Raw genomic sequence first — 25,312 nt, forward strand, 5'->3', positions numbered from 1 at the left:
ACAGCTAAAACTGAACACTACGCAGGACTTATTAGTTTTAACGAAGGGAATACAAAAAATCTATTTTCTGTGATGAATAACATTTTAAAACCGTTGGATGTATTTCCTTCTCATGTGTGCTCCGTCGATCTTTGTGAGGCTTTTATGTCCTTTTTTAATGATAAAATACAAAATATCCACCAACAGATTGCATCCCTAAATTTGAGACCTAGTACTTTTAATGAGCATCCTGATCAACCTGTACCTTCATTACTATCTAACTTTCAAGCTCCAAGTACTATGGATATACTTCGGATGATAAAGAAAGCTAAATCTACTACCTGTCATCTAGATCCCATCCCAACCTATTTGGTTAAAGCTTGTCTACCGTCTCTTTCACCTTTAATCACTGATATAATTCACGCCTCACTTACGTCTGGTATCGTCCCTGACTCTTTTAAAACAGCTGTCATTTCTCCAATCCCAAAGAAACCGGGGGCTGACCTGAGCGACTTCAATGACTTTCGTCCTATCTCAAATTTACCGTTTCTCTCAAAAATACTTGAACGGGTTGTTGCTAATCAACTCCAGGAACATCTCTCCACAAATAACCTATACGAACAGTTTCAGTCAGGTTTTCGCCCTTCACATAGTGTTGAGACAGCTTTAGTTAAGATCTCCAACGACTTACTGATTGGTGCTGATGCAGGGAGTCTGACATTACTTGTTCTACTTGATTTGACCGCAGCGTTCGATACGGTTTCTCATGCCATTTTACTGAGCAGACTGGGGTCTATAGGGATCACAGGTACTGTTATGTCATGGTTCCATTCCTACTTAACTGGGCGTTCCCAATTTGTTCAGCTGAAACAGTATATATCAAAGCCCACTTGTGTAGCCACTGGAGTCCCTCAGGGATCTGTCCTCGGCCCTCTTTTGTTTATTATTTATCTAGTGCCTCTTGGTAGTATTTTTAGAAAGCACGGTATTCAATTTCATTGTTACGCTGATGACACCCAGCTTTATCTTTCCTCAGACACAACTTCAAATTTTCCATTATCACAACTTACCGACTGTCTTGATGAGATCAAACAATGGTTTACATTTAATTTTCTTAAATTAAACAGTGGAAAAACTGAGATCTTGCTAATTGGCTCAAAAACCAATTTAGCAAAATCTAAATGTACCGCAATGTTTGTTGATGGTTCACTAGTCCCAGTATCTACTAAGGTTAAAACCTTGGGTGTCTTTTTCGATAGCACTTTATCATTTGAAACGCATATAAATAACGTGGTACGTACTGCATACTTTCACCTTCGCAACATAAACCGTCTGCGGCCTGCTCTATCAAGAGAAAGTACTGTGATCTTGGTTCACGCTTTAGTCACCTCGCGAATTGATTTTTGTAACTACTGTATGGCCTACCTGCAAGGGTCCTGAACAAACTACAATTGGTCCAAAATGCAGCCGCACGTATCGTTAGTAGGTCCTGTTTGGCTGATCATGTTACACCAGTATTAGTAGAGTTACATTGGCTTCCAATTAAATACCGCATTGATTTTAAACTACTTCTTCTCACCTACAAAGCACTTAACAATCAAGCACCTTCTTATCTAACTGATCTTATACGGCACTACACTCCATCCCGCGCACTAAGATCAGCTAATTCCTTAGCTCTAGCTCCTCCCCGGATTTATACAAAATCCTTCGGGACACGAGCGTTTAGCCATGCAGCCTCTTACCTGTGGAATACGCTACCACTAGATATACGGACCAGTGAAAATCTGACTCTTTTTAAAACTAGACTTAAGACTCATCTTTTTAGGCAGGCTTTTTATTTGTGTAACTGATGTATGACTTATTTGTATTATGTATTTTGATTATTGTTTTTATTGTAAGGTGTCCTTGAGTGTCGTGAAAGGCGCCCATAAATAAAATGAATTATTATTATTATTATTATTATATGTTTGCCGCATGCACGCCTCTCGCTTTATGCTGGTTGCTTTTTGATTGTGTCATCAAAAACTTTATTTGGTTTAAATTTATTCAGTTATTTCACTTTTTCGGTGACAACGGAAATGCTTTTTTGCTATTTTCGCCTAAATAGTTACGGTTGCTAAACATCCGCTGCATCCCTAAAATCAATAAACCATTAACGCAAAAACTGCATTTTATTTGGAGATTTGTCAGGTTTATCACAGGCAGTGATGTCACCGCCTACAGTCCAGGAATAGTAATTAAAAAAGTTGTCAATAAAGCTATACTGTTGTATCTCTTCTCATGTCTGCAAATACCGAGCCCCTAAGGTGACATTGGAGTAAAAAAAATTTAAAGTTTAGTTTCATGTGCTGACGTGAAACTCTTATGTGCTTACGCGAAACCTTCATGTGCAGATTTTTTTTTAAAGTTTAGTTTTGCGTGCTCACGTGAAACTTTTGCGTGCGCACGTAAAACTATCGCGTGCGCACATGAAGGCAAAAGTTTAACATGCGCATGCGATAGATTCACGCGTTCACGCGATAGTTTCACGTGTGTTTAGTTTTGCGTGCGCATGTGAAAGCGAAACTAAACTTTATTTAATTTTTGCTCCATGTCCCCTTAGGGGCTCCGTAGCAAAACCTGTACATGTAAAAGGAGTTTTGAATTTTGCAGTTTCTCCGTCAACTGCATGAGTCGAGAGTAGACTTTTATGTGTCACTTTACGTTGTGCAACCGTTTGTGACATTTACATTTTACACGCGGTGTAGGCGTTTACTCATCTCTTGTCAATTAAAAATAATAGTAAGTTAAAATGACTTGCAAATCTGAGTTGATTCAACAAAAAAGTCTACTTGTGCCGATCAAATTTTGCTTTCTCGTGTGCATGGCCTAACACGTTATGAGTTTATAAAACATAACAGGAGTAAGACTGTGCATGTAAACACACTCATTGTTTTAGAAACACAACATTTACACCCAGTGTGTGTAAGCATGTTAAAATCTCTGACATGCAAACGCACAGAAGCCTTAACAAAGCCATGCTGAGCGTAGTGGAGTTTGTCAGAGATTTTGACAGCACGGCAGTATTTTAAATATCTGAGCATATGATATAAGACGGCTGAAGCCTCTCAGTTCCTTATGAATAAATCATGCAAGAGTAAGAAGTTCATCTTTCGACTGCCGACTGTCTCAGCTGCTGCGAGGGGTCTGTGCGTGTCGCGCACTAAATCAGTACGGCTGTGTCAGACCGCCCATGTCTCTGCTGAAGAAAACATTCGCTTTCAGAGGCACATCTGTCTACAAACCACTCAATAAAGCCCTTTCATAGCGTCAAAACATCTCTCCAGTCACTTTAACAGCGCTTTCATTTATCCCAAGTCTGTTGTTTGGTAGACTGGGTGGTTTATTGAATATTCACAATATACGTCTAAGATTGTTTTGTTTGGCGATATAAATTTTATAGACATCACGATTATTTTTATTTGCCTATTAAGTTTCCTTAAGACTGTGGCTTATCCATCATTTTAACATCTTGTTAAAAGCACAATCGATTTGAGTTTATCCATTTGTTCCTGTAGCTCAACTGGTAGAGCATTGCATTAGAGATACAATGGTCATGGGTGTGATTCCCATTGTAAAATAGTTTATATACTATCAATAGTATAGCTTGAACTGTAAGTCGCTCTGGATAAAAGTGTCTGCTAAATGCATAAACATAAATGTAGTCAATTCCCAGGGAAGACACATACTGATAAAATGTATACTTTGGATGCACCGTAAGTTGGACAAAAGTGTCTGCCAAATGCATAAATGTATAAGAGAGTCTGAGATCTGCAATACTTATTTGCACTTTGAGCGTTGATCTAACTACTGCTGTTTGTACTGTAAGTCTCTCTCTCTCTCTCTCTCAGTGGTTAGCGTTGGAGCAGTAATGGTTTTCAGCTGTTATCAGTAGCCTGTTCTGGTGTAAATTGTGTGAAACTCAGATGAGGGTCAGTAATGCGTTCCAGATGTCCTTTTACTGTGTATGTGTATGTCTTCATTATTCCTGGTGTGCTGACAGCCCGAGGGAAACTTCATTTGAGACACGCTAAACATGCTACAGAGTAAAAGGCATGCTAACCCCTCCAACACCCCGCAGAGTTCAGTCACACGATCGGCCCGTCCTGACCCATTTCGGTCTTCATCTAAAGCTCAAATACACCAGCAGAGACAAGTGCTTTCTTGTTTGTCTCTCTCATACTTGAACTATCAAAAACAAAAAAAAATCTGACCTTGCATGCCAATGCAATGCCACCAAACACAGCACCTGCCCTTCAGAAAAGAATGCACTTTTAAATCTCTCAGCCTACATTGTTGCCTTTTAGTATTATTGAATTGGCTTCACGGTCATTTCAACTTGCTATATTAACATTCGACAACTTTGGGTGTGACGGAAATGTCACCTTACCATATTTGGAATATCGGCTCCCAAAGCACACGATCTCCACGACATGGCGGCAGTAGCAACAATAGCAAAGAATGAAAGGTGCGCCTTCTTTCTTTGAGTATATAGACCGTTTCATCGGACGCACGTACGGTGATGCGATACGCGTCCGGTCCAAACTTTACTTGAGGTTTCAGTTTTTTTAATGGTCTGACTAGTTGCTAAACTGAACTCTTGAACAAATACCTCGTCGAAAAAAACAAATGTTTTGTTGTTTATTTTGCTTGTTTACGTTTAAAGAACTTTGTTGTTATTTATTCTTAGCGGAGTTTACCGGACGTTACGTGATGACCACGAAAGTCGCTTGTTTATGTTGTTACTGCTGAAACCGTATATTGTCTAAAAAATACAGGGATATTGTTTTAACCCATTGTTGTGTCAATTATCAACATTTTCTGGGTTAATTTAACCCAGTGGCTGGCATCGTCCCCTTTATGTGTTTGTGTGCATGCGCTTCAGACGTCGATGTCTTGAGTCTTGTCACTCCTAATAACTCTTTTAACATTAATCAGGTCCCGAACTTTATCTCTCTTAATAATTATTTTAGCATCAAGCAAGTCTATTTTCTATAATTCTGCATGCTTTAAAAACGAGGTTATGGATTTGGGATGATACACCTCTCAGAAAAAGTACAGATAAAGATCATTTTAGATGTTTAATGACCATTTACAGCATTGGATTCACTAGACGAGAGCTTAATGTTCTTATTTTTATGAAAACCTCCGACTCATCTAGACAGCGCGGGTCACTTGATGCGTCTCAATTCATCCAGCTGTGGGCTAGACCAGTGGTTTTCAAACTGGGGGCCGGGGCCCCCAGGGGGGCCACAAGGTGGTGCCAGGGGGGCCCCAGTTTTATGACATTTTATGAAATACATTATTTTATCATGAATTCTGTGTAATTAAACCTAAAAATATGAGGCTACTAACCAAAAGCCCTACTTTTTTGTATAATTTAATGTTTTTTTTTTTATTAAAATGTTGAGTTTTAGAACAGTTTTTTGTCACAAATTTTCTTTGGGGGGCCGCGAAGGAATGCACCGTACACAAGAGGGGCCGCACGCTGAAAAAGTTTGGGAACCACTGGGCTAGACCAAGGTTCAAACAGAAATTGCGTGTGTGTGTGTGTGTAGAGAGAGAGAGAGAGAGAGAGAGAGAGAGAGAGAGAGAGAGTAATAGGTTCTGTCTCTAAAGATAGACTGTGCTGCATACCTCTGTGTGTGTTGCTTTCAGAGTTTGACTCCAGTAAACATTCCTGCTGTCCGCTCCAGTCATGCAAAGAGATGACTTCATTAACACGCACACACACAAACACACACACACACACAGTACATACACATACAAGTGCATTTTGCTTTCTTTAGCATTTATAAATGACAGGAAAACATATTGCTCTAACACAACACGAGAACTCAACTGATTATTTTAATTGCCATGAAAGCTGTTTGTAATCTGAGAATGCATGAGTGTTTTCTGTAAAAGAAATCCTCTTAGTTTAAAATGACATAATCCACATTTACCCTGCTCCGAACGAGAGAGGGAAAGAGGGAGAGAGAGAGAGAGAGAGAGATCGACTTTCATGATCGTCTGGGCTCTTTTTAAGGGAAGCTGCTGTGTTCTGATGTTCAGCCCACAAAACACTTTTAGGGGGTGTGCACACCAAAGCTTTTAAACGCGGCTGAAACGCACGACGGATGCAGACTGCCCTCTTTTTTCAGCCGACTACCAGCTTTCTTTAGCTGAGCGCTTTGGTTGCTGTGATACTTCTGCTTTGTTTATCAGTCATCAATGTGCTGGTTGGGTGTTGTGATATTTGTCTCGCCCTCCTACACTGTGATTGGACGGCTGTGTGAGAACTGACATTGACGAGCTGAGCTTTTCACCCAAGGATGAATTCTTTCAGCTGCTAGCTTTTTTGAAAAACGCTGCGCTTCCATCGGAAACAATTGAAAACATAAGCCGGCCGCCGGCGTAAAAGCTTTGGTGCGCACGCCCCCTTACATTTAAACATTTACGAGGTGCATGATTTTCGAAAAACACTTTGGAAAAGAGAGTCGGGCCGACATCCAAAACACACTTGTTGCCAATCAGCAGTAAGGGGCGTGTCTACTAACCAACATCGTTGCCTGGGTTTATAGGTCTTCTCGGGTCCAAAGAAATGTACCAAACCCGAGATGACCCGAACCTGACGTGCATATTTCAAATGAAAGACCCGACCCGAGACAGACTCGAGAAAATTAGACCCGAGTCCGACCCGAACCAGTGGCAATTTTTTTAACCCTACTGGACCCGAATGTAAATGACACAGACATGTATGCAGTCTGCAACCCCGCACGCAGCAGTCAGACAGAAAGAAACCCAGCTGGTCTTGCAACTAATTTGGCGAGCTGCTCCATTTGTTTTACTTTGTTATCTGATGACGACACCAAGGTGACCGCTAAAATGTACATTTAAAATTGACTAATATTTCTGTCTCAACGAAAACGAACCTACCGCCAGCCACACAATGTCGCAAGTGCTCTTGGCAAACAGAAGAATGGTTTGAAAAGGACATTGAACACAAATGCGAAAGAGTTCGGGTCTTCGGGTCCATTCGGCAAAAACAAATTTATTTTAAATTACCCGACCCGTGTCCAATAGGCACACGTGAAACTTTTAGGCGTGTTTGTTTAGGTGATTTCAAATGACAACATTGACTTTTAGAGATCATGCACCCTGCCTTAAAGGGACAATAAGTAGGATTTACCCCCATCTAGTGGTGAAATTGTATTTTGCATTCAAACGAATAGTGCTCTCTAGCACCTCGCTTTTCCAAATGTGTGTTCTGAATGAAAACGCATTGTGGAAACGCGTTGGTAGGCTAGTGCTTTTTGTCCCTCTCTGCTATTATAGTTTATCAATACGGCGGAACGACATGGATGCCTCCTTGGACTTACTCGTTCAATGTAAGTAAAGAGAAGAAATTCTAAGCTTACAAAGAAAAGTCAGATCACTGGCAGAGGTCATTTGACACCTAGAGGACATATGTATGAATAAAAACATTGATTTTGATTAATAAAACCCTACTTACTATCCTTTGATACAGACTAACAAGAGCATAATGTTCAGACTTATATCTTTGGGGCTGTTTACACTTGGTATTAAGATGTGTTTTCATCGATCGGATCACAAGTGGACGAGAGAGACACATTACGTTTACACCTGGTATTTAAATCCGTCTCTTTTGTCCACTTTCGACCGCTTCTGTGCTGAATACTATGAGGGGGTGGTCTGTGAGACGGTGGGCGAGTCTCTTTGCTGTCATTCAAACCCAAGCTGGAGTAATTATGAGTTTATATGGATGCAAACTAATATTATGTCGGAGTGCACTGCTTGTTTAGCAAGTAAACATGCTGCACAGTGTTTTGTACATGAGTATGTAAGAGCTTTCTTTGAATTTTCAGCGCAATTGATGAAATAGGATCGGGCAACTTTTACACGCTTTTAAAACGAAACTACAGAGATCAGCCGCTTAGTTTTATCAATGAAAGGCTAAAAATAGCGCTGTTCACCGAATGTTCACGCCAGAAGTCAAAAAAGACGTAAAACTTGTTTTTAATACCTCAGATTAGATAAATGGGCGGAGAGAAGGTGGTCGCGTGTGGCTGTTTGAACGCATTCAACCACATGTGCGTTCCGCAACTCCAAAGCGATCCGATCGAAAGTGGTTTCGACCACCTCTGGATGTGGTTGAAAGTGGTCGAAAGTGGACGAGCTCAAAACGTTTTGAACACCGTTTACACCTGGCAATAACGTCGGCCACTTGTGATCCGATCGACGAAAACACATGTTAATGCCAAGTGTAAACAGCCTCTTTGAGTCCTGACCAAAAAATGACATCATTAGCTTTCATGGCTACATAATTTGACAGAATCACAAAATAACGCAACTAATATCTAATATTTTATATGCTACATTTTTAATATCCTTTCAACAATAAAAAATATTACATTTGTAAGAACATGTCCAATGTTTAAAAAACAATTAAAAAAATATATACATGTCATTGATTAAATCAAACTGATCAAATTACAGTATAATAAAATTTCAAGCCTGATTTTACAGGAATTTGTATGTATTTTACGAGTTGGCTAATTCATATGAATTTCATAGAAAGGGAATCATACAAAAACGTACGATTATCATAAAAAAAATGAAACCCCGCCCCTAAAGCCACGGTACAGAATTGAAAGCACTCGATACATCTCTTTCTTTCTTTCTCTCTCTTTCTTTTTCTCTCTCTTTCTTTTTCTCTCTCTCTCTCTCTCTCTCTCTCTCTCTCTCTCTCTCTCTCTCTCTCTCTCTCTCAATTTCTCAATTTAAGTGTGCTTTTCTGGCATGACAAAACCTATACATTTTTATTGCCAAAGCATTTGAAGCTGGGCTGCGTACAAATAGTACGAATAAAAGTAAAAACAAAAGGTCTCTCTCTCTCTCTCTCTCTCTCTCTCTCTCTCTCTCTCTCTCTCTCTCTCTCTCTCTCTCTCTCTCTCTCTCTCTCTCTCTCTCTCCTCATGGCAACAGCAGGGAATAAATTCACTTGTCTTCACTTAGCTGTGGCTGTTTACCCGTGAATCAATTAATGAAACAACAGGGAACCAATTAGTCGATATTAAGATGTATATTGTGTAAGAGTAAGTTCTGCTTCACGGTGATATGCACCAATACAGTTTACAGTACAAAACACTATTTGAAGTTTCACTCCAGGCAATCTTTAGTGAGATTTTGTAATATCTCAATTGTTTGTCCTAGTCAGTAATGAGTTAAAATGGAGAAGAAATTGTCTCATTTCTGGCTATATTTCTCCTTAAGTTTAGGAGACACATCTGAGATGTTTAAACATTTGGGAAGTCGCACTGTAAATGAAGCAAACAAAACCTTCCAAAACGTGAAGATAAAGATACATTACACTAACACTGGTCAGAGCATTAAAAGTGATGGATATGCTTCAGTATGCTTTGAATGCGCTGCGGAGAATAAATTAGGTAACAGAAGTGATGTGCCAAATTTTCCATTAGCCTAGTCGATGACAATCCCTCATCTCTCCTGATTAGCATACAATATATCTCAATCTCTAAATGTGACGCCACCGAAATAAAGTGCAACTGCCTATCTGTGCTCATTAAATCGGTCAATGCCTAAAAACACTTTAATCGAGTTAGAAAAGTATTGAGGAGGTCATTATTAATGTGATGTATTGACAAAGAAATTTTGATTTTGAAAATCATTTGTATGGGCAGGGTATTACCAAAAATACTGATCAGCTAGCTGATATTGTAATCTATATTGCTTTGTCAGTTTAAATGAAAAACAAGTACTTTAAAGCCAGTATAGGACTGATATTTCAATGTCTTTGAGACTGCATTCATTCCCATTCCATACATTTTCACACTATTTTCACATTTACCATAATCATAATAACATGCAACGAAAAACTCTACAAATATTGGCCAATGCTTATATGGTCTCCGATATATTGAGCATCCCATCGTTAATGAATGCATTAGTATGCAAAACCACAATAAAGCAAACAAGCTAGAAGACATTTACCTTTAGATCCGGAATTAAATCTGCCTGAAAAAAATCTCTGACTGGACTGACTGGATTCTCTCAGTAGCCAATTATCTTTAGTCAAGGCTTAAGTTTCTTTGTCAATGCACAACTTTGATCATATTTTCACTATAAAAAACAACGTGTTACCCAGTGATACAAAGAGACGGAACTTAAGGTGCGTTCACAACAGACGCGAATAAAGCGATAAGCGCAAGTGATTTACATGTTAAAACAATGCAAAGACACGATAGACATCCTGTGGTACAAATTAAGCGTTTCAGGCACTTCACATGCGTAACAAAAAAATTAGAAAAAAAATCAGATTTTTTGGATATTCGCGCCGCATTGACCAATTGGGAGCTTGCTCTAGTAGTGATGTGATTATGATGTAGCGAGCGGAGGCAGAAATACGAAACAACAATGTAGGGCAAAATCATCGTCAGTGTATGTGGACACCCGGAGCTGTACGACACATCTTCGTACTTTTATAAAAACAGGAATAAAAAGGATCTTGCTTGGAAGAAAGGAGGTCGGACAATCTGGTAAAAAACGCTCTTTACTTAATTTAAGCTACATATATACATATTGAGACTACAAGCTAGCTAAAACCGGCTATTTGAGCTTATTTGCATCTGAATTTCACATGCAAATAAAGCAAGTTAACTCAAAATTTTCAACTACGAGCGAAGAGCGAGATTTATTCGCTTCATTCGCGTCTGGTGTGAAGATGCACCAATATCATTTTTTCTGCAGATTATTCAGACGAATGCCGATATCGGTAGTTTGATGTTTATATTTACTTGCATTAATTAAATTCTGAAGATTACATTTTCTGAATGTTATAAGGACCATTAATATTGAACATTAAACTAGTGATGTTTCTTTAAATTTTCTATACACAGAGTTCAAATTCATTGCATTTTCCTGTTCTCTTTTGACTGACAGGATATATCGGCCATGCCTATCGGCTGTTTATTTACCTATTGTGTGAAAAATACTGATTATTTGCCATGCCGATACAGATTATTGGCCGATAAATCGGTGCAAACTACATATACAACCCCAGTCAGTTATATTAATAGAAAATATTTCACTCAAATCATTATAATTTTCCTCTTGAAATGAGACATCAAAAATGCATTAATGTTATCATTTGTATCTTCATAAACTAAAAGCATTTTTGCCACAGCAAACTCAAGCCAAAAGGGACCTTATTTAATCTGTGATAATTTAATTATACTAATTAAATGTTTACATCAAAACATCTGAATTAGACCATGAAAAAAACAAACATCAACCAATATACTGTAGCACACTGTCTGATTAAAGAAAAACAAATCTCTGGCTCTCTGATTTTTCTCAAAAAAACAAAAACAGGGATGTTTACACTAGAAGAAAAAAATGGTCAAAAAATGTCCCTAGCTGTCACTGAAGCAGTACTCTTTTAAAGGTCCTATTATGTACCATTAAATACAGATATGTACAGAGGTACAAATATAAGCTTTTTAAGTGCAAAGCTCTACTTTTTGAAAGGGTACCACTGGTGACAGCTAGAGACCATTTTTTCTGACAGATTTTTTTGGTTGTTTTCCTTTCATCTGTTTTATAAACCTCCTTGTGTGTAGTTGACATTTTAAAAAGACATCAGAAAGAGTCAGGATGCTTTTGAGAAGTTCAAAGTTCAAACAATTCTCTTTTTCCTCACTATCTCAGTCTTCAACTCGACAGCAAACCCTCCAGAGAGACCGAGAGAGAAGAGACTGTGTGTAGATCATACAATGACAATCTGTGAGAGTATTCCTGAGACCTTAAACAGGTTTCTATACACACATCGACTGCTGTTAACAAGACAACTACGACTACATCTTTAATGCAAAAGAAAAAAAATTATCATCTCTATCATGTTCGGCCAATGACAATACAGCATCACAAAGTGTTCAACCAATTAGATAATCAATCATAAACTCAACAGATAGCGCTCGCTCAAATCCCAACCTCAATCAGGTTCAGTTCTGCACAGAACATCTGAGGAGCCTTCAAATCATCTGAGGTTTCTCTAACAGCATCTGTGGAGTCTGATATTACAGCACAACTGAGTTTTCTTTTTTTTCATTGGAGTGATAAGATTGATTCATTCTGAAGCTGCACAGAACAAAAATCATCACATTCAGACCGCAAAGATCTTCAGTTTTTCTAAAGCACAGTTGTGCAAATACTAGGTTAGCATTTTAGTGCCACCTAAAAAATAAATAAATAAAAGTACAAGAATAAAGTCAAAGTCCAAATGTTTCGATAAAAAAGTCATAATATTTAGAAAAACTTGTAATATTTAAAAAAGAAATCATAAATGCGAGAAAAAAAGTCCAAATGTTTTTTTTAAAAAAGATGTAACATTTAGAATTTTTTTTTTATATTTTAAAAATAAAGTCATAAATGCTGAAAAAAAGGCCAAATGTTTTGATAAAAAACTCGTAATATTTAGAAAAAAAACCTTGTAATATTTTTAAAATAAAGTCATAAATATGAGAAAAAAGTCAAAATGTTTTGATAAAAAAGTCGTTATATTTGGAAAAAAAACGTGTAATATTTTTAAAATAAAGTCATAAATGCGAGAAAAAAGTCTGAATGTTTTGATAAAAAAACTTGTAATATTTAGAAAAAAAACTTGTAATATTTTTAAAATAAAGAATACATTTTGACTTTATTCTTATTTTTTTTTTATTCTCAAAACTTTTTTACTTTATTCTCGACATTTTAACTTTTTTCTCAAAAATTTGACTATATTTTCAAAACATTTCGACTTGATTCACAAAACATTTTGACTTTATTCTCGACGTTTTGACTTTATTCTAGGGCTGCACGATTTGGGTAATTTTTCCCATTGCGGTTATTGATGCTAATATTGCGATGTGCGGTTGCGATTATAATAAATGGTATCATGAGTCAACTTGATGGGTTTTAAGGAAAATACACACACAGTTTAGTGATAATGCTAAAATGTGTATTTGTAAAACTATAAATGTTTTCGTACTGCCACGTGATGTAGCAACTGCTCAGTGTCAGTAATCCTAAATCCAAAATATCGCCATACAACAGACGTGGAGTTTTTTTTTTAGCTACCAGATCACAGTCAATCTTCTCTGCATCCATCTTCGCTCTGGTATTTCCGCGCTGCCCACACACAAGTGACGACGCACGCCACACATGTGCATGCAACTCGTGCACTGCCTTTCTTTTTTTTAAACAGCAAGGAAAATCATCAAACTGTTATCAGAAAGTTTGTGTTAACAAGTCCACACATTTATTTATTTAATATAATTGCAGCATTTTGCTGTCATATAATCGCACAGGCTAACATCGCGATCGCGATTGCGATGTGATTAATTGTGCAGCACTACTTTATTCTTGAAATATTTTGACTGAATTCTCATAATTTTGACTTTATTCTCATAATCTTTTACGTTATTCTTATAATTTTACTTTATTCTCGAAATGTACTTATTTTACGGCGTCGTCAGTAACTTTGCTGGGACTTTGTCGCTAGATTTAGCGACTTTTTTAACAAAAAAGCGCTTGGCAACAAATGTGGCAACTTTTTGGAGGGTAAGGTCTTACTTTCCCGGCATATGCTCGTATCTCTCTCTGCATCTGCTCTTTGTACAGTCGTCATACAAATACAGAACAGGTGTTTGATCCTTTCAAAGACTCCATTAAATCAAAGTTGGAGTTTTTGTGGCTTTTAGTCCATGTCTATTAGCTTTGATTCAATCAACAACATGCAGTAAAAGTTGATGCATTTAAGCAGAATCATGCATTAAAAAGTCTTTCCTTTATGGGAATATGTTTGGAATGTAAAACCACCATACTACATACTCTAAATTGCACAATGCGTAATGAAATGAAGTATTATGCCATTAATAAACATGGTCACATGACCTCATCAGGTTGCAAGCGAGCAGCCTACAGTTTAAACCTCAGATTATTTATCTTTAAACTGTATAAATATTTGAAATAAAAAGGTAGTAATGTATGTTTTTGCTGGTTAGACTTCTACAGGGACTACCAACATTCCTCTATTATACTGTAATGTCCCAAAACATCCCGATGCTCATTTCCTAATGTAATTCGCAATCTATCTTATGAAATCCATACTGAGGCCCTCCGTGCACTTGGGCTTTGTTCCCACCTCAGCAGAAAGTCTTGCGATTGGCTCGTGAAGCTGTCAATCTTTTAAAGTGTTCGGGTAATATAAGTCACCAGCTGCAGATGTTAGCCCTCTAACTGAAGGACGTAATTTTTTATCGGCTATAATTACCCGCACGCAGAGAAACGTGTGGCGAACAGAGTGCACTCTCAGCCACGGAGAGCATTTTTACATTTATCATCCGCACTAAGAATAGCTTCCCGGACGCAACGCTATAAATGCTGACTACTGCGAATGTCCGTGATCAAAGACCCGAGATGCATGCGTATCATGTAAATATGCATCTCCGCTGGCCCCCTTTTCTCTTTCTTCAAACTTTGTCCCTTCTGTGCAGAAGTTGTGTTTGGTACGGATCTCTCACCACACACTTCATCTTACTGTGACACACAATACTCTCATTGTGCGAGCGGCCCGCTGTGGGCCTTCCGCGTCTGACGGACCGTCTGTGTCGAGTTATTTGCGTGTGTGACTGTGAGTGCTCATAGGTGATATATAACCATCATAATCCTGGTAATTACAGACACAGATGAACACACAGTCTGACTTTACGAAAGAGAGGAAAAGAGATACCCAGACATCATCTTAAGGTCAACGCTGAATAAAACTAACCCTATTCACTTCTTTAGTTCCCATTCCAGATTTTTGCATAATTTATTACAGCACATTATTTGATAAAGGACTTCTTTGTAATCTTTTATGAAAATTTAACGCTAAACTTTGCACTATTTTGTCAGAGCAGATGGTGTAATGGACAGTCCTCCAACATATGGTACAGACACACTTCCGAATCCTGGCTCGAGGTCCTTTGCTGATCCCATACCCCTCTCTCCACCCCGTACTTTCATGTCGTCTCCTTAAAAAATACTGTCTATTAAATACAGACAAAAAAATTCCTTTAAAAAAACCTTTGCATTATTTTACTTTGTAAGCTCTGTGTCCCTGATTGGCCAGCTAATCTGTACGTTGTGATTGGCCTGAATTCCTCTAACATCAGCCAGAAATGTGACGCTCCTTACTATGTTTGAAAGATTCAATCACAATAGTATGCTAATAGGAGGTAACTTACAGGCTTACAGAGTCTGAAGCAGGAGGAATTATGATAAAGTCGGTCTTAAATACATCACCAATCCCAGGAAGTAAACTGTTGCCTACAATCCGTGTGTTTGTTGTAGTTCAAGAAAAGAGATTTACGTTGGAGATGATAACTTGCGTCATTGTTTACTTTGGGGTTTGTACCTTTTGCATAGCATTAACATGAACTTACACACTTACACAAAAGGAAATGTAAAATAATGAATCGAACAATAGGTGCTCTTTGAACTCTTAAGGACATTCACCCAGGGTTGCCAAGTCTGTGGTTTTCCCGTAAAACTGGTCTATTTTTAAACCGTTGAAGATGCAATGACTTTGTTCATCAGCTGTCCATCTTAGAGCGTGAACATTTTATTTTTGGAAAACAGAATGTTTATGATTATTTCTAAAAAAAAAAATTAAAATACATCGGAAAGTTTACCCTCCAAATTGCACGAATTGAAATGCCGAAAATATGGCAACGTCAAATTTGCGAAAACTCCCATACAGTATGTCGCCAAAAACTTTTTACGCTCACATGAGATGTTTTTTCATGCAATTTAGAAAAGATGTATTTCGCAAAACTGCAATAGAAACAGTTTATTATTATTATATTATAAGTATCATTATTTAAAGGGGCCATGGCATGAAAATCTGATTATTTCCATGTTTTAGTGCTATGATTGGTTCTCCAGTGCTTCTATCAACCTAGAAAATGTGAAAAAGATCAACCCAGTAACTTAGTTTTGGTGAACCATTCTCTGCAAGCACATGAGAAAATAGGTTGTTGAAATTTGGCTCTACTTATGATGTCATAAGGAGCTCTTATTATAATAATACCGCCCCTTAATCTGCACTATCCAATCACAGCACTGCCATTTAGTGCAGAAAAAGAGAGAGAGAAAATAATTCACAGCACAATTGAGTTTCAATTGCAACAAACTGCTCATTTGCATTTAAAAGGACACACCCAAACCGGCACATTTTTGCACACACCTACAAAGTGGCAATTTTAATATGCTATAATAAATTATCTGTGGGGTATTTTGAGCTAAAACTTCACATATGTGCTCTGGGCACACCAAAGATTTATTTGACGTCTTAAAAAAGTCTTGTGCCATGGCCCCTTTAAAGATGACACAAAAAACCTCCCAGAAACACCTCAAAATGTGTCTGCTTCCAAGTATAAAAGGCTTTCCATGCCATTAATGTTTGGATAACACTCCTACATCTCTTTTGATTTAAAATAATCTACTATTACCTCTAGAAACACCTCATACGTTGTCACATCTAAGTAAGTATAAGAGGCTTTCCTTGGCATTAATGTTTGTAAAATATTCCCAAGTCTCCTCCGGGTAAAAAATAATTCCCTAGTGCGGGGGATGTGATATTAGTTAACCTTCCAACATCAGTCGACGACTTATCGTGAGGTGAAAAAAATATTTTCATTCGCATATCATCGGTTAATGTAAACGGCGCCATTTCGCATTTCAGCTTCTTTTGTGTTGACATTTAGAAAATAACGCTAAAGTTTTACACAAATCTGTAATGGAAATGCAGCTAGTGACTGTTGAATATGTATTTTATGCCATATGAATACATTTCCGACTTTACTACATCGGCAATCTTTTTATTGTCATGTGAGCCGTATGTCCTTTGACCTATGCCATAATTATACAACTGGGGCCATCATTTATTTATGCGTACAATTAACTCACAAGGAATATATTTCTTGGTTCCTAAATCACTTTTAAGGAGTCACATGGTTGATGTATTTTTAGCATTTTTATTATATTCACTTTTTTATTTCTGTGTTTATCAAATGCACACTTAAAAATCCAGCAGGAAGTAGTAGGTCATCTTGTTACTTTTCGAATACCATATTCACATCGCATACTGATTTTTGGCAAATATTGGCAAATTTGGGCGCACCGAAAGTTTATGCATCAAATACATCCAATTCTTAAAGAAATGCTGAGGAGAAAAATCTTTTTATCTCACTAAAAACTACCAAACAACAGCCAGGACTTTTATCTGTTCTGTGCAAAAATCCTTTAGTTTTCCTTTACTCTTTTTACTGTTTACATATCAAAATTGGCCTTCTCTGAAGGTATCTGCAACTTTTTTAAGTAGATCTCAATAAAGACGCATGCCACTTCTGTCGAGAGGTGCGTTGACTGCCTGACGTCAGCCTTTAAACACACACTCACACAACACAACACACTTTCTTTGACAAGTCTTTTTGTTCGCGATGAAACCGGCATGTCAGATTTTGAAGACAAACCCTCTCCGGTTGGGGTACGTTCATCTATTTAAAAGAAACAAAGAAGACAAAGAATGGTGTAAAACAAAAGACCTTCCACTCGGCTCAAAGTCGTCTGTATTCACAAGGGCTCTTCAAAAGCCAAACAGCTCCTACGCGCATTAAAAAACATGCGCTTTTTCACACATGAGTGCAATGACACAGTCGTGCCCCGAGGTCAGCAGGTTAATGTCGGCTGCGCTGGCTTTCTATTGGCTGCTGTTTCGGTATTATATTCTGGGCTATTACAGATAAAGAGAGGCCTTATTTCAAAGGATCGTGGGTCTGTTTCCTCAGGCGAGGACTCTTTATCTCTATCTGCCTCTATTTTTCTTTTGCTAATGTAAGAAATTAAGGATGAGGAACAGATAAGCAGTAGCGCAGCAAGATATATCGAAATCACTACTATAATATCACAAACGTGCATATCGCAAAATAGTTAAAATAACTGAATTAATGTATGTAAAGTCAACGTTTAAGGTTGTGATGCTTTTTCCCAGGAAAGTCTATGAAACGTATGTTGGTCAATCATGTTTAGTTTGGTAACACTTTACAATAAGGTTGTGCATGTTTTTTAACATTAGTGAATGCATTAGGTAATCTGAAATAACAATGAGCAATATAGCTTTAACATTCATCTTTGTTTATGTTAGTTAATGCCAATACAGTTGTGCATGTTAGTTCATTGTGCACTTTTGATTTCAAATATGTTTTAAACGTTACAATTAACATAAATTAAGATTAATAAAGATTTTTCATTGTTGGTTTATGTAGTTAACTAATGTAAACAAATACAGCCTTATTGAAAAGTGTTACCAAATATAGTTTATTGTAATTTAAATGGAACTCAAAGAATTACCATACCGCATATCGCGCATCGCATTATTTAGCAAGTTATCGCAACATGGCATTTCCCTTTAATATCATGCAGCTCTAAACATTAAAATCGCCATTAATATTTTACCAAAAATCTGTCATGTACTGTAAAAAAAAAAATCACTAATGCTTTTTTATATTATTTTAGAAAATGTGAGCATGCTTTCGTGAACAACACTGTTGATGGATGCCAAGAAGCCGAAGACTTTTTTAAGATGTCAAATAAATCTTTAGTGTCCCCAGAGTACGTATGAGAAGTTCTAGCTCCAAATTCCATACAGTACATATTATATATATTATTAGGGCTGTGCAAAAATATCGATTCAGCTAACTATCGTGATACTTTTTTCCACGATAGTGTGTCAATATTTCAATCTCTACTGTCGATATTTTTTTATTAATAATCCCTCTGTATGCGTCAAAAGACCTCCTCCGCCGCTGCTGTAGTTGTCGCTGTCCAGTTGTCTGTCATATACAGCCAATGTCTCAGAAGTTAGTGGGAGTGAAAATTAGCAGAAAATTTTAAAACACCTGCAGCTTTTGTGTGGACTCACTTTGGCTTAAAAAAAAGTAAAAAAAAATTCAGCTTTATTTTTTTATTTTTAATAAAAAAAGCATTGCAATGTATCACAACATTCCACGTATTGCATCGTATCGTGATACATTGTATAATGATACATTGTATCATGATATGTATCGTATCGTGAGACCCTTGCCAACCCAGCCCTATGTGAGCAAAAATGTGCCAATGTGTCCTTTTAAATGCAAATGAGCAGATTTTGCACCAGGGGCGGAGCCAGACATCGTAGACATTGGGGGCTTAGCCCAAATCTAAGGGTTTCAAAGCATGGTGCCCTGCTAATATTTTTTCTGCATTTACGCAGCTTTATAAACAAATTTTTTAATCCTATTACTATTTTTTAATCCTAATTTATCCTATTTTTGTATAAGAGAAGTTAAAGAGTCATTGTCAAAAAATTTGATGTTACAGTTTCAAAATGACAATACAGAACACAGCAAGGTTCTCTGTATTGTCATTTTGAAACTGTAACACAACAAATTTCGACAATGACACTTTAACTTCTCTTATCCAAAAATAGGCAAAATATGTTTGCTGAAGGCTAATCCAGTAACTATAGAGCTACATAAGAAAGAAGAACAATTTTGACTTCACTGACAGCTATTTTCCCCACTGCTAAATCGTATATCCAGCTATAAAAAAGGGATATGTGCAATGAGAAAGGTTTTTTCAAAGTTTTAATTCACTGTGATTAAATGTACTTTAAAATATAACATTACCAACGACAGACTAGATCAGAGAGCTAACAGTAGCCGTTAGCCATGCAGATAACATGCTATTTAGCAGTATTTAAATCACATAAAACTATAAATATACACTTACAGTAATAATAAAGGCACTATAACAGATACCACCACTTCGCCAATGATTTGCATTAATTGACAGTGTCGTGGTTGGATAGTGCAGATTAAGGGGAGGTATTATCCCTTTCTGACATCACAAGGGGAGGCAAATTTCAATGAGCTATTTTTTCACATGCTTGCAGAGAATGGTTTAGCAAAACTAAGTTACTGGGTTGATCTTTTTCAAATTTTCTAGGTTGATAAAAGCCCTGGGGACCCAATTATAGCACTTAAACATGGAAAAAGTCAAGTATATGTTTCTTGAGAAGCATTATTTAACTATTACTGTGGATGTCAAATGATCTACTCGTGTTGCAATTATCCACATTCCTCTTTAACACTATGATGTCATGTAATGGTTGCTTTTCTGAAATAGAACCTGAAATAATAATCCTTGATGACATATGCGGTCGACAAACACGACCCGAAATCCTGGCCAGGACTCGTCCCAGGAAAAATGGCACGTATGGTCACCCTAGTTTATGCGCTTATGCTATAGGAGCTTGCCAGGCGTTGCTCCAGTATGCAGTTAAATAGAATGGTTGCTATGGTGTTCTGGTTACTTGCTTAATAACCCAATTAGAGAAGCTTCCTTGATATTTTGGTTCCTTCTTTAAAATATGCTTTTTATCACTTTTAAATAACACGTCTTGTAAAAAACTGCATAATTTTTAGATGATCAGTTATGTTTGTAGCATAAACGTGTGGGCTGCAATAAACACCGAATTTAATTCTAAGAGTTGGTGGTTTATTCAAACTCTGAATATGAGCAATAAAAATATTAATGCTTGCTTTAACAAACACTAAGAAATGATCAAACTAGTAAACACACTTCTGTGTGCAACTGGGAAACTGAACAGAAGTCACTAAAAGGTTCAGAAATCTCTGAATGTCTCCAAACAAGAAAAAAACATTCACACTTTTTTGTCACTCCAAACATGCGATGTGTGAAAAGTATGAGCACTGTGAGAAAAACACAGCCGATGAAAGAAAATGTACTTGGACAAATCAAACACAACCTTTCATGTGATCATAACTACTGTGTTGTTTGTGTAGCTACACACTTACAACTACATGTTGTGCTCTGTATAGCTCTGTGGTGCAGCATTAACAACGCAAAAGGTCATGGGTTTGAACCAAGGGAACACACATGATGTAAAAAATATAGATCTTGCAATCGCTTTGGATAAAAGTATCTGCCAAATGCATTTATGTAAATGTTTGTTGTGTACAGTATGTGTGTTTTTCCTCAGTTCAACCCATTTATTTTATCAATTGTGAATTGGTTGATTTGCCCATAATTCAACCAGAAAGCGTCTATGGAGAGAGGTTCAAGTTAAAAAAATAAATAAAAGTCCTTAGAGATATTAGCCAAAAATGTTTTTAGAGGTAAACGTTATTATATTTAATAAATAAAAATGAGGGCTGTCAAAAGATGAATTGCGATTAATCACATACAAAATAAAAGTTTATGTTTGCATAATATATGTGTGTGTGTGTGTGTACTGTGTGTATATATTTTGTTTATATAAATACAAACATACATGAATGAATTTAAGAAAAAGGTATTTTTTACTTTTATTAAAAAAAAAATTATATATATATATATATATATATATATATATATATATATATATATATATATATATATACATGTAAATTTTTCTTAAATACAAACATTAGTGTGTAGGTATTTATATATAAAATAATTACAAACAGTGCACACACATAAATTATGCAAAAAACGTTGCAATTAATCTTTATACAGCCCTAATGAAATGATGCAGCACTTTAAAAAATTACCTGTACATTTTACAGTAAAATACTGGCAGCAGGGTTGCCAGCCCGTTACTGTAATTTTTACAGTAGTGTCCTGTATTTTCTGATTACTGTAAAAACTGTATTTTTAAAATAATGCTGTCATTTTTACAGCAATTCGTTACAGTGAGCAACATTTAAATCATTTACAATAAGATCAGAAATGTGTATCTAAGTTAGGGTTGGGTGATACTGACCCAAATTCATATCATAGTAGTTTTGGGATTGGATGGCGATATACGATAAATATCTCGGTATTTTCTACGACGTGCAATTCATGTTTACTTGCAAGTCAAAGCCTCATGTGAGATGTCACAATCAACTTTATTAAAACTGCGTAGGAGTCATATATCAGACCGATATAGATGTTATTATCTCAGAAAAAAACTTTACAACCTCTGGTAAATAATTGCTCTTATTGTAAAAAAAAGTGCAACGCAAATACTTCTTTAAATGTCTCTTTTTGTGCTTCTCGGCCCGCAAGAAAGTCATATAAGTGCCCTAATGAAATTTTTTGAATTTCAGACTTCTGTAAAATGTGCTTCCTATTTGATGATTGCTCCACCCTCATATATGACTGGACATTTGAGAGGTCATGATAGTTTTTTTGTGATGGCATATAGTTTCACTGGCATTGGCATGCATATATTTTGGGGGGACCTACAAACCGTACCTTAGGTGTTCCACATTTGAAAGTATCCCACTTTAGGGCAATTCACCCTACTGTAGGTTTTTTCCCTACCAATATTGAACCAAAACTTGATAATATACCGACCAGTCCTAATCTACAGTAAGTCCATTTTGATTTCATGTTGACTTTAAGAATGTGGCACCAGATTTTCTCTTAAAGCTCTCTCTCTTTCTCTCTCTCTCTCTCTCTCTCTCTCTCTCTCTCTGTGTTTGTTTGACACACAACGCAAACACCATGGCAAGAGAGACGGCTTTAGCTAATGGCTTTTTAATGGCCCGCTGGGTTTCTTGTGTCTCTGAGCTGATGGCCACCACTTACCCTAAACACACAGACACACACGCGCACCGCACACAAACCGAGTCACTTTGTCTTGTCTTCGGAAAGTGACTTAGAAACCTCACTCCACTAACAACGTCAAACCCCTTCACAGACCGGAGTCACCGCATGACAACCGATTCCATTACTGCCTCATACAACGCTCTGCTAAGATCAAGACGGACAGCCCTGTAATTTCATAACTCAACATTATGGCACACAGCAAAATGGGAAAACACTTCTTATTGTTATAATAGAGCGATGACTATGAGATTTGTGGGTGAACTTCCTGTAAACAACCCCCCGAAAAGTGCCATAATGCATTTTTCTATACAAAACAGTGTAAAAAGAAATGTCAAACGCAGAGAGAAGAGGAAAATTAAAACATTCATTCACTCTAAAAATAAATGTATTCACCCTCACGTCGACTCAAACCTCTATGACTTTCTGTTTTCCACTGAACAACAAGGAGACGTTTGGTGAATACTGACTTGTGTTTCAGTCTGTTTCTTACACAAAGCCATCGCACAGCTTCAAAAGACCAAAAATATAATGCATGGACTACTTTAATGGTGCTTTTTGTACTTTGTGAAGCATTACAGCCTCTGGTGAACATTTGCTCTGGTTGTAAAGACAAGTGCAATGCGAATATTTCTTATAATGTCTCCTTTTGTGCTTTTCAAAAAAAGAGAATCAAATAGGTTTAATAAGTGTGGGTATGATGTAATCACATACAGTAAAATTGGTTATGGATAGTCAAAGCATAATGTAACAGTTTGTTCAATAAATATCTAAGATTGATTTATAAATAAAATACAATAATAATTATTTGCATATTTCATAAGTTGTCAAATTGTTGGTTAACCTATAATATAAATCAGCTAATCAAAACAACCAATATTGTTTCTGACCAATATTTAGTTTTTTATGTGCATTATAATCATTACAAGTTTTTAATATTCAATAGTCAAACTAAAGCACTCTTTTGCGCTTCAGGCTGTCTGAATCAGGCACTTATCATAAATCAAAAGTACACTGGAAGCTTGGTGCTGGTGTTAGCTGTAATTGTGTTTTATGTGAGTGTTATTTATACTGTGAATTGTTGTATTGTGTGATTGTAAGGTGTAATGAGAATAATTTGAATTGGTTACTGTTTGCTGTATTACTTGTGAACGCAGTATTACATAATTTGAAATATTATCGTATCGTAATATATATAACACACATTTGACACATCTAGTCACATTTTGGAGAAAAGCAATGACATGTTTGTTTAAATATCACACCGTATGTTTATGAATCAGTTCAACTAAAAGCTGGCGGAGATTCTTTCAGTGGACTCGGCGCGCACCCGCTGCAATCAGGGCGCGCTCATGGAATTCCAGCGCTGCGCGTTTACAAACTTATTATTACACTGTAAATTATTTTGTAAAATGTAAAAAAGTGTCTACATTTACAAAACAATAACAAACAGCGCGCATGCCTGATATATGACTTAGCCATTATGACTTAGAAACATTCAAAGAGCGCATGGAACGATTCAGTTTACTGTATAAAACCAAAATATTTCATTTAAAGCCTTTTTGACAGCAAAGCATTAAATACAAATAATGTAATACAACATATTAGATGCCCTATAAGTGATTTTAGTTATACTCATGGCACTCATGCGGTCATACAATAAATTCCCTGGACCAGATCAGACCCAGAAACCAGATCAGATGTCTCCATATCGGGATATATATTTATTGGTGGTCTTACCTTGCGCGCCAACTATTTGCAGCAGAATCCACAGAAAGAGCAAATGAAGCATTAATCCCAATCCAAATCTCTGAGCACCTCCGTTTTCACCCATGACTCGAGTCTGGAGTTTGGAAACTCCTCGCTCCCTCGTCGGTGTTTTCTTTAGCAGAGACGTACAGTACAGTAGAAACTGCTGTGATGGTGAACTGAGGACAGACGTCGTTACGAGTCCCGGTGTTTCGCCAATGAACCAAGTTCAGTGTGTGTTCCTCCGGGAGGGATCAGGGGAAGGTCCCGGGACCGCAGAAGTCGAGCTGCAACGGTGGTGAGGAGCGATGCGTCGCCGCCCTCTAGCTCTCATCTATGCGCGCTCTCCAAAGACGCACATGCGTTGCGCGCTCGGCTTCTCTTGTCTGCGTAAGTTGGTCATCAGTACGCGCACTCGTACACTGTATAATGGTGTGATTCGGGCTGGTTCTCTGTAGATGTTTTCAAATGAGCTCGAATTTTCTCCTTTAGGGTCCGGCATTCAGCTGTCTGCATGTGCGCCACGCGGGCTCGCCGAATATGAAGCGCTCGAGTCCCGTTGAACCCGCATGCACCTGCCCGCCTCTGCCCTCCACCGGCTGCTTTCAACACTAGGAGCGGATTCAGACATGGATCTTATGCTGAAATCATTTTTTCCAGCATGACTGTTGGCTGTAGTGTAAAAAGTACAAATTGGGCTTATCTGATACTATTGATATACCAGATGGGTTTCAATCTTTACACAACCTCCAGCCAACGCAATGACTGTCTCGATTGCAATTTATACATTTAAATGAAGATAAAGTTA

At 37.2% G+C, this 25,312-nt stretch overlaps 1 protein-coding gene across 2 annotated transcripts in view; it reads right to left on the reverse strand.

The window, feature by feature from the left end:
- Positions 1 to 25,094, reverse strand: part of unc5ca (unc-5 netrin receptor Ca) — a 200,196-nt gene extending 175,102 nt beyond the window's left edge. The window contains exon 1 of one of the 2 annotated variants that reach the window (XM_055198321.2): positions 24,496 to 25,094. In XM_055198321.2, coding sequence (XP_055054296.2) covers positions 24,496 to 24,589 — 94 coding nt within the window. In that variant the 5' untranslated portion in view covers positions 24,590 to 25,094. The remainder of the gene's footprint in view (positions 1 to 24,495) is intronic. The other variant, XM_055198322.2, reaches the window with a different exon arrangement.
- Positions 25,095 to 25,312: the final 218 nt, after the last annotated feature.

The sequence above is a fragment of the Misgurnus anguillicaudatus genome, chromosome 22 (assembly GCF_027580225.2).
Source record: "Misgurnus anguillicaudatus chromosome 22, ASM2758022v2, whole genome shotgun sequence".
Classification (NCBI taxonomy): Eukaryota; Metazoa; Chordata; class Actinopteri; order Cypriniformes; family Cobitidae; genus Misgurnus; species Misgurnus anguillicaudatus.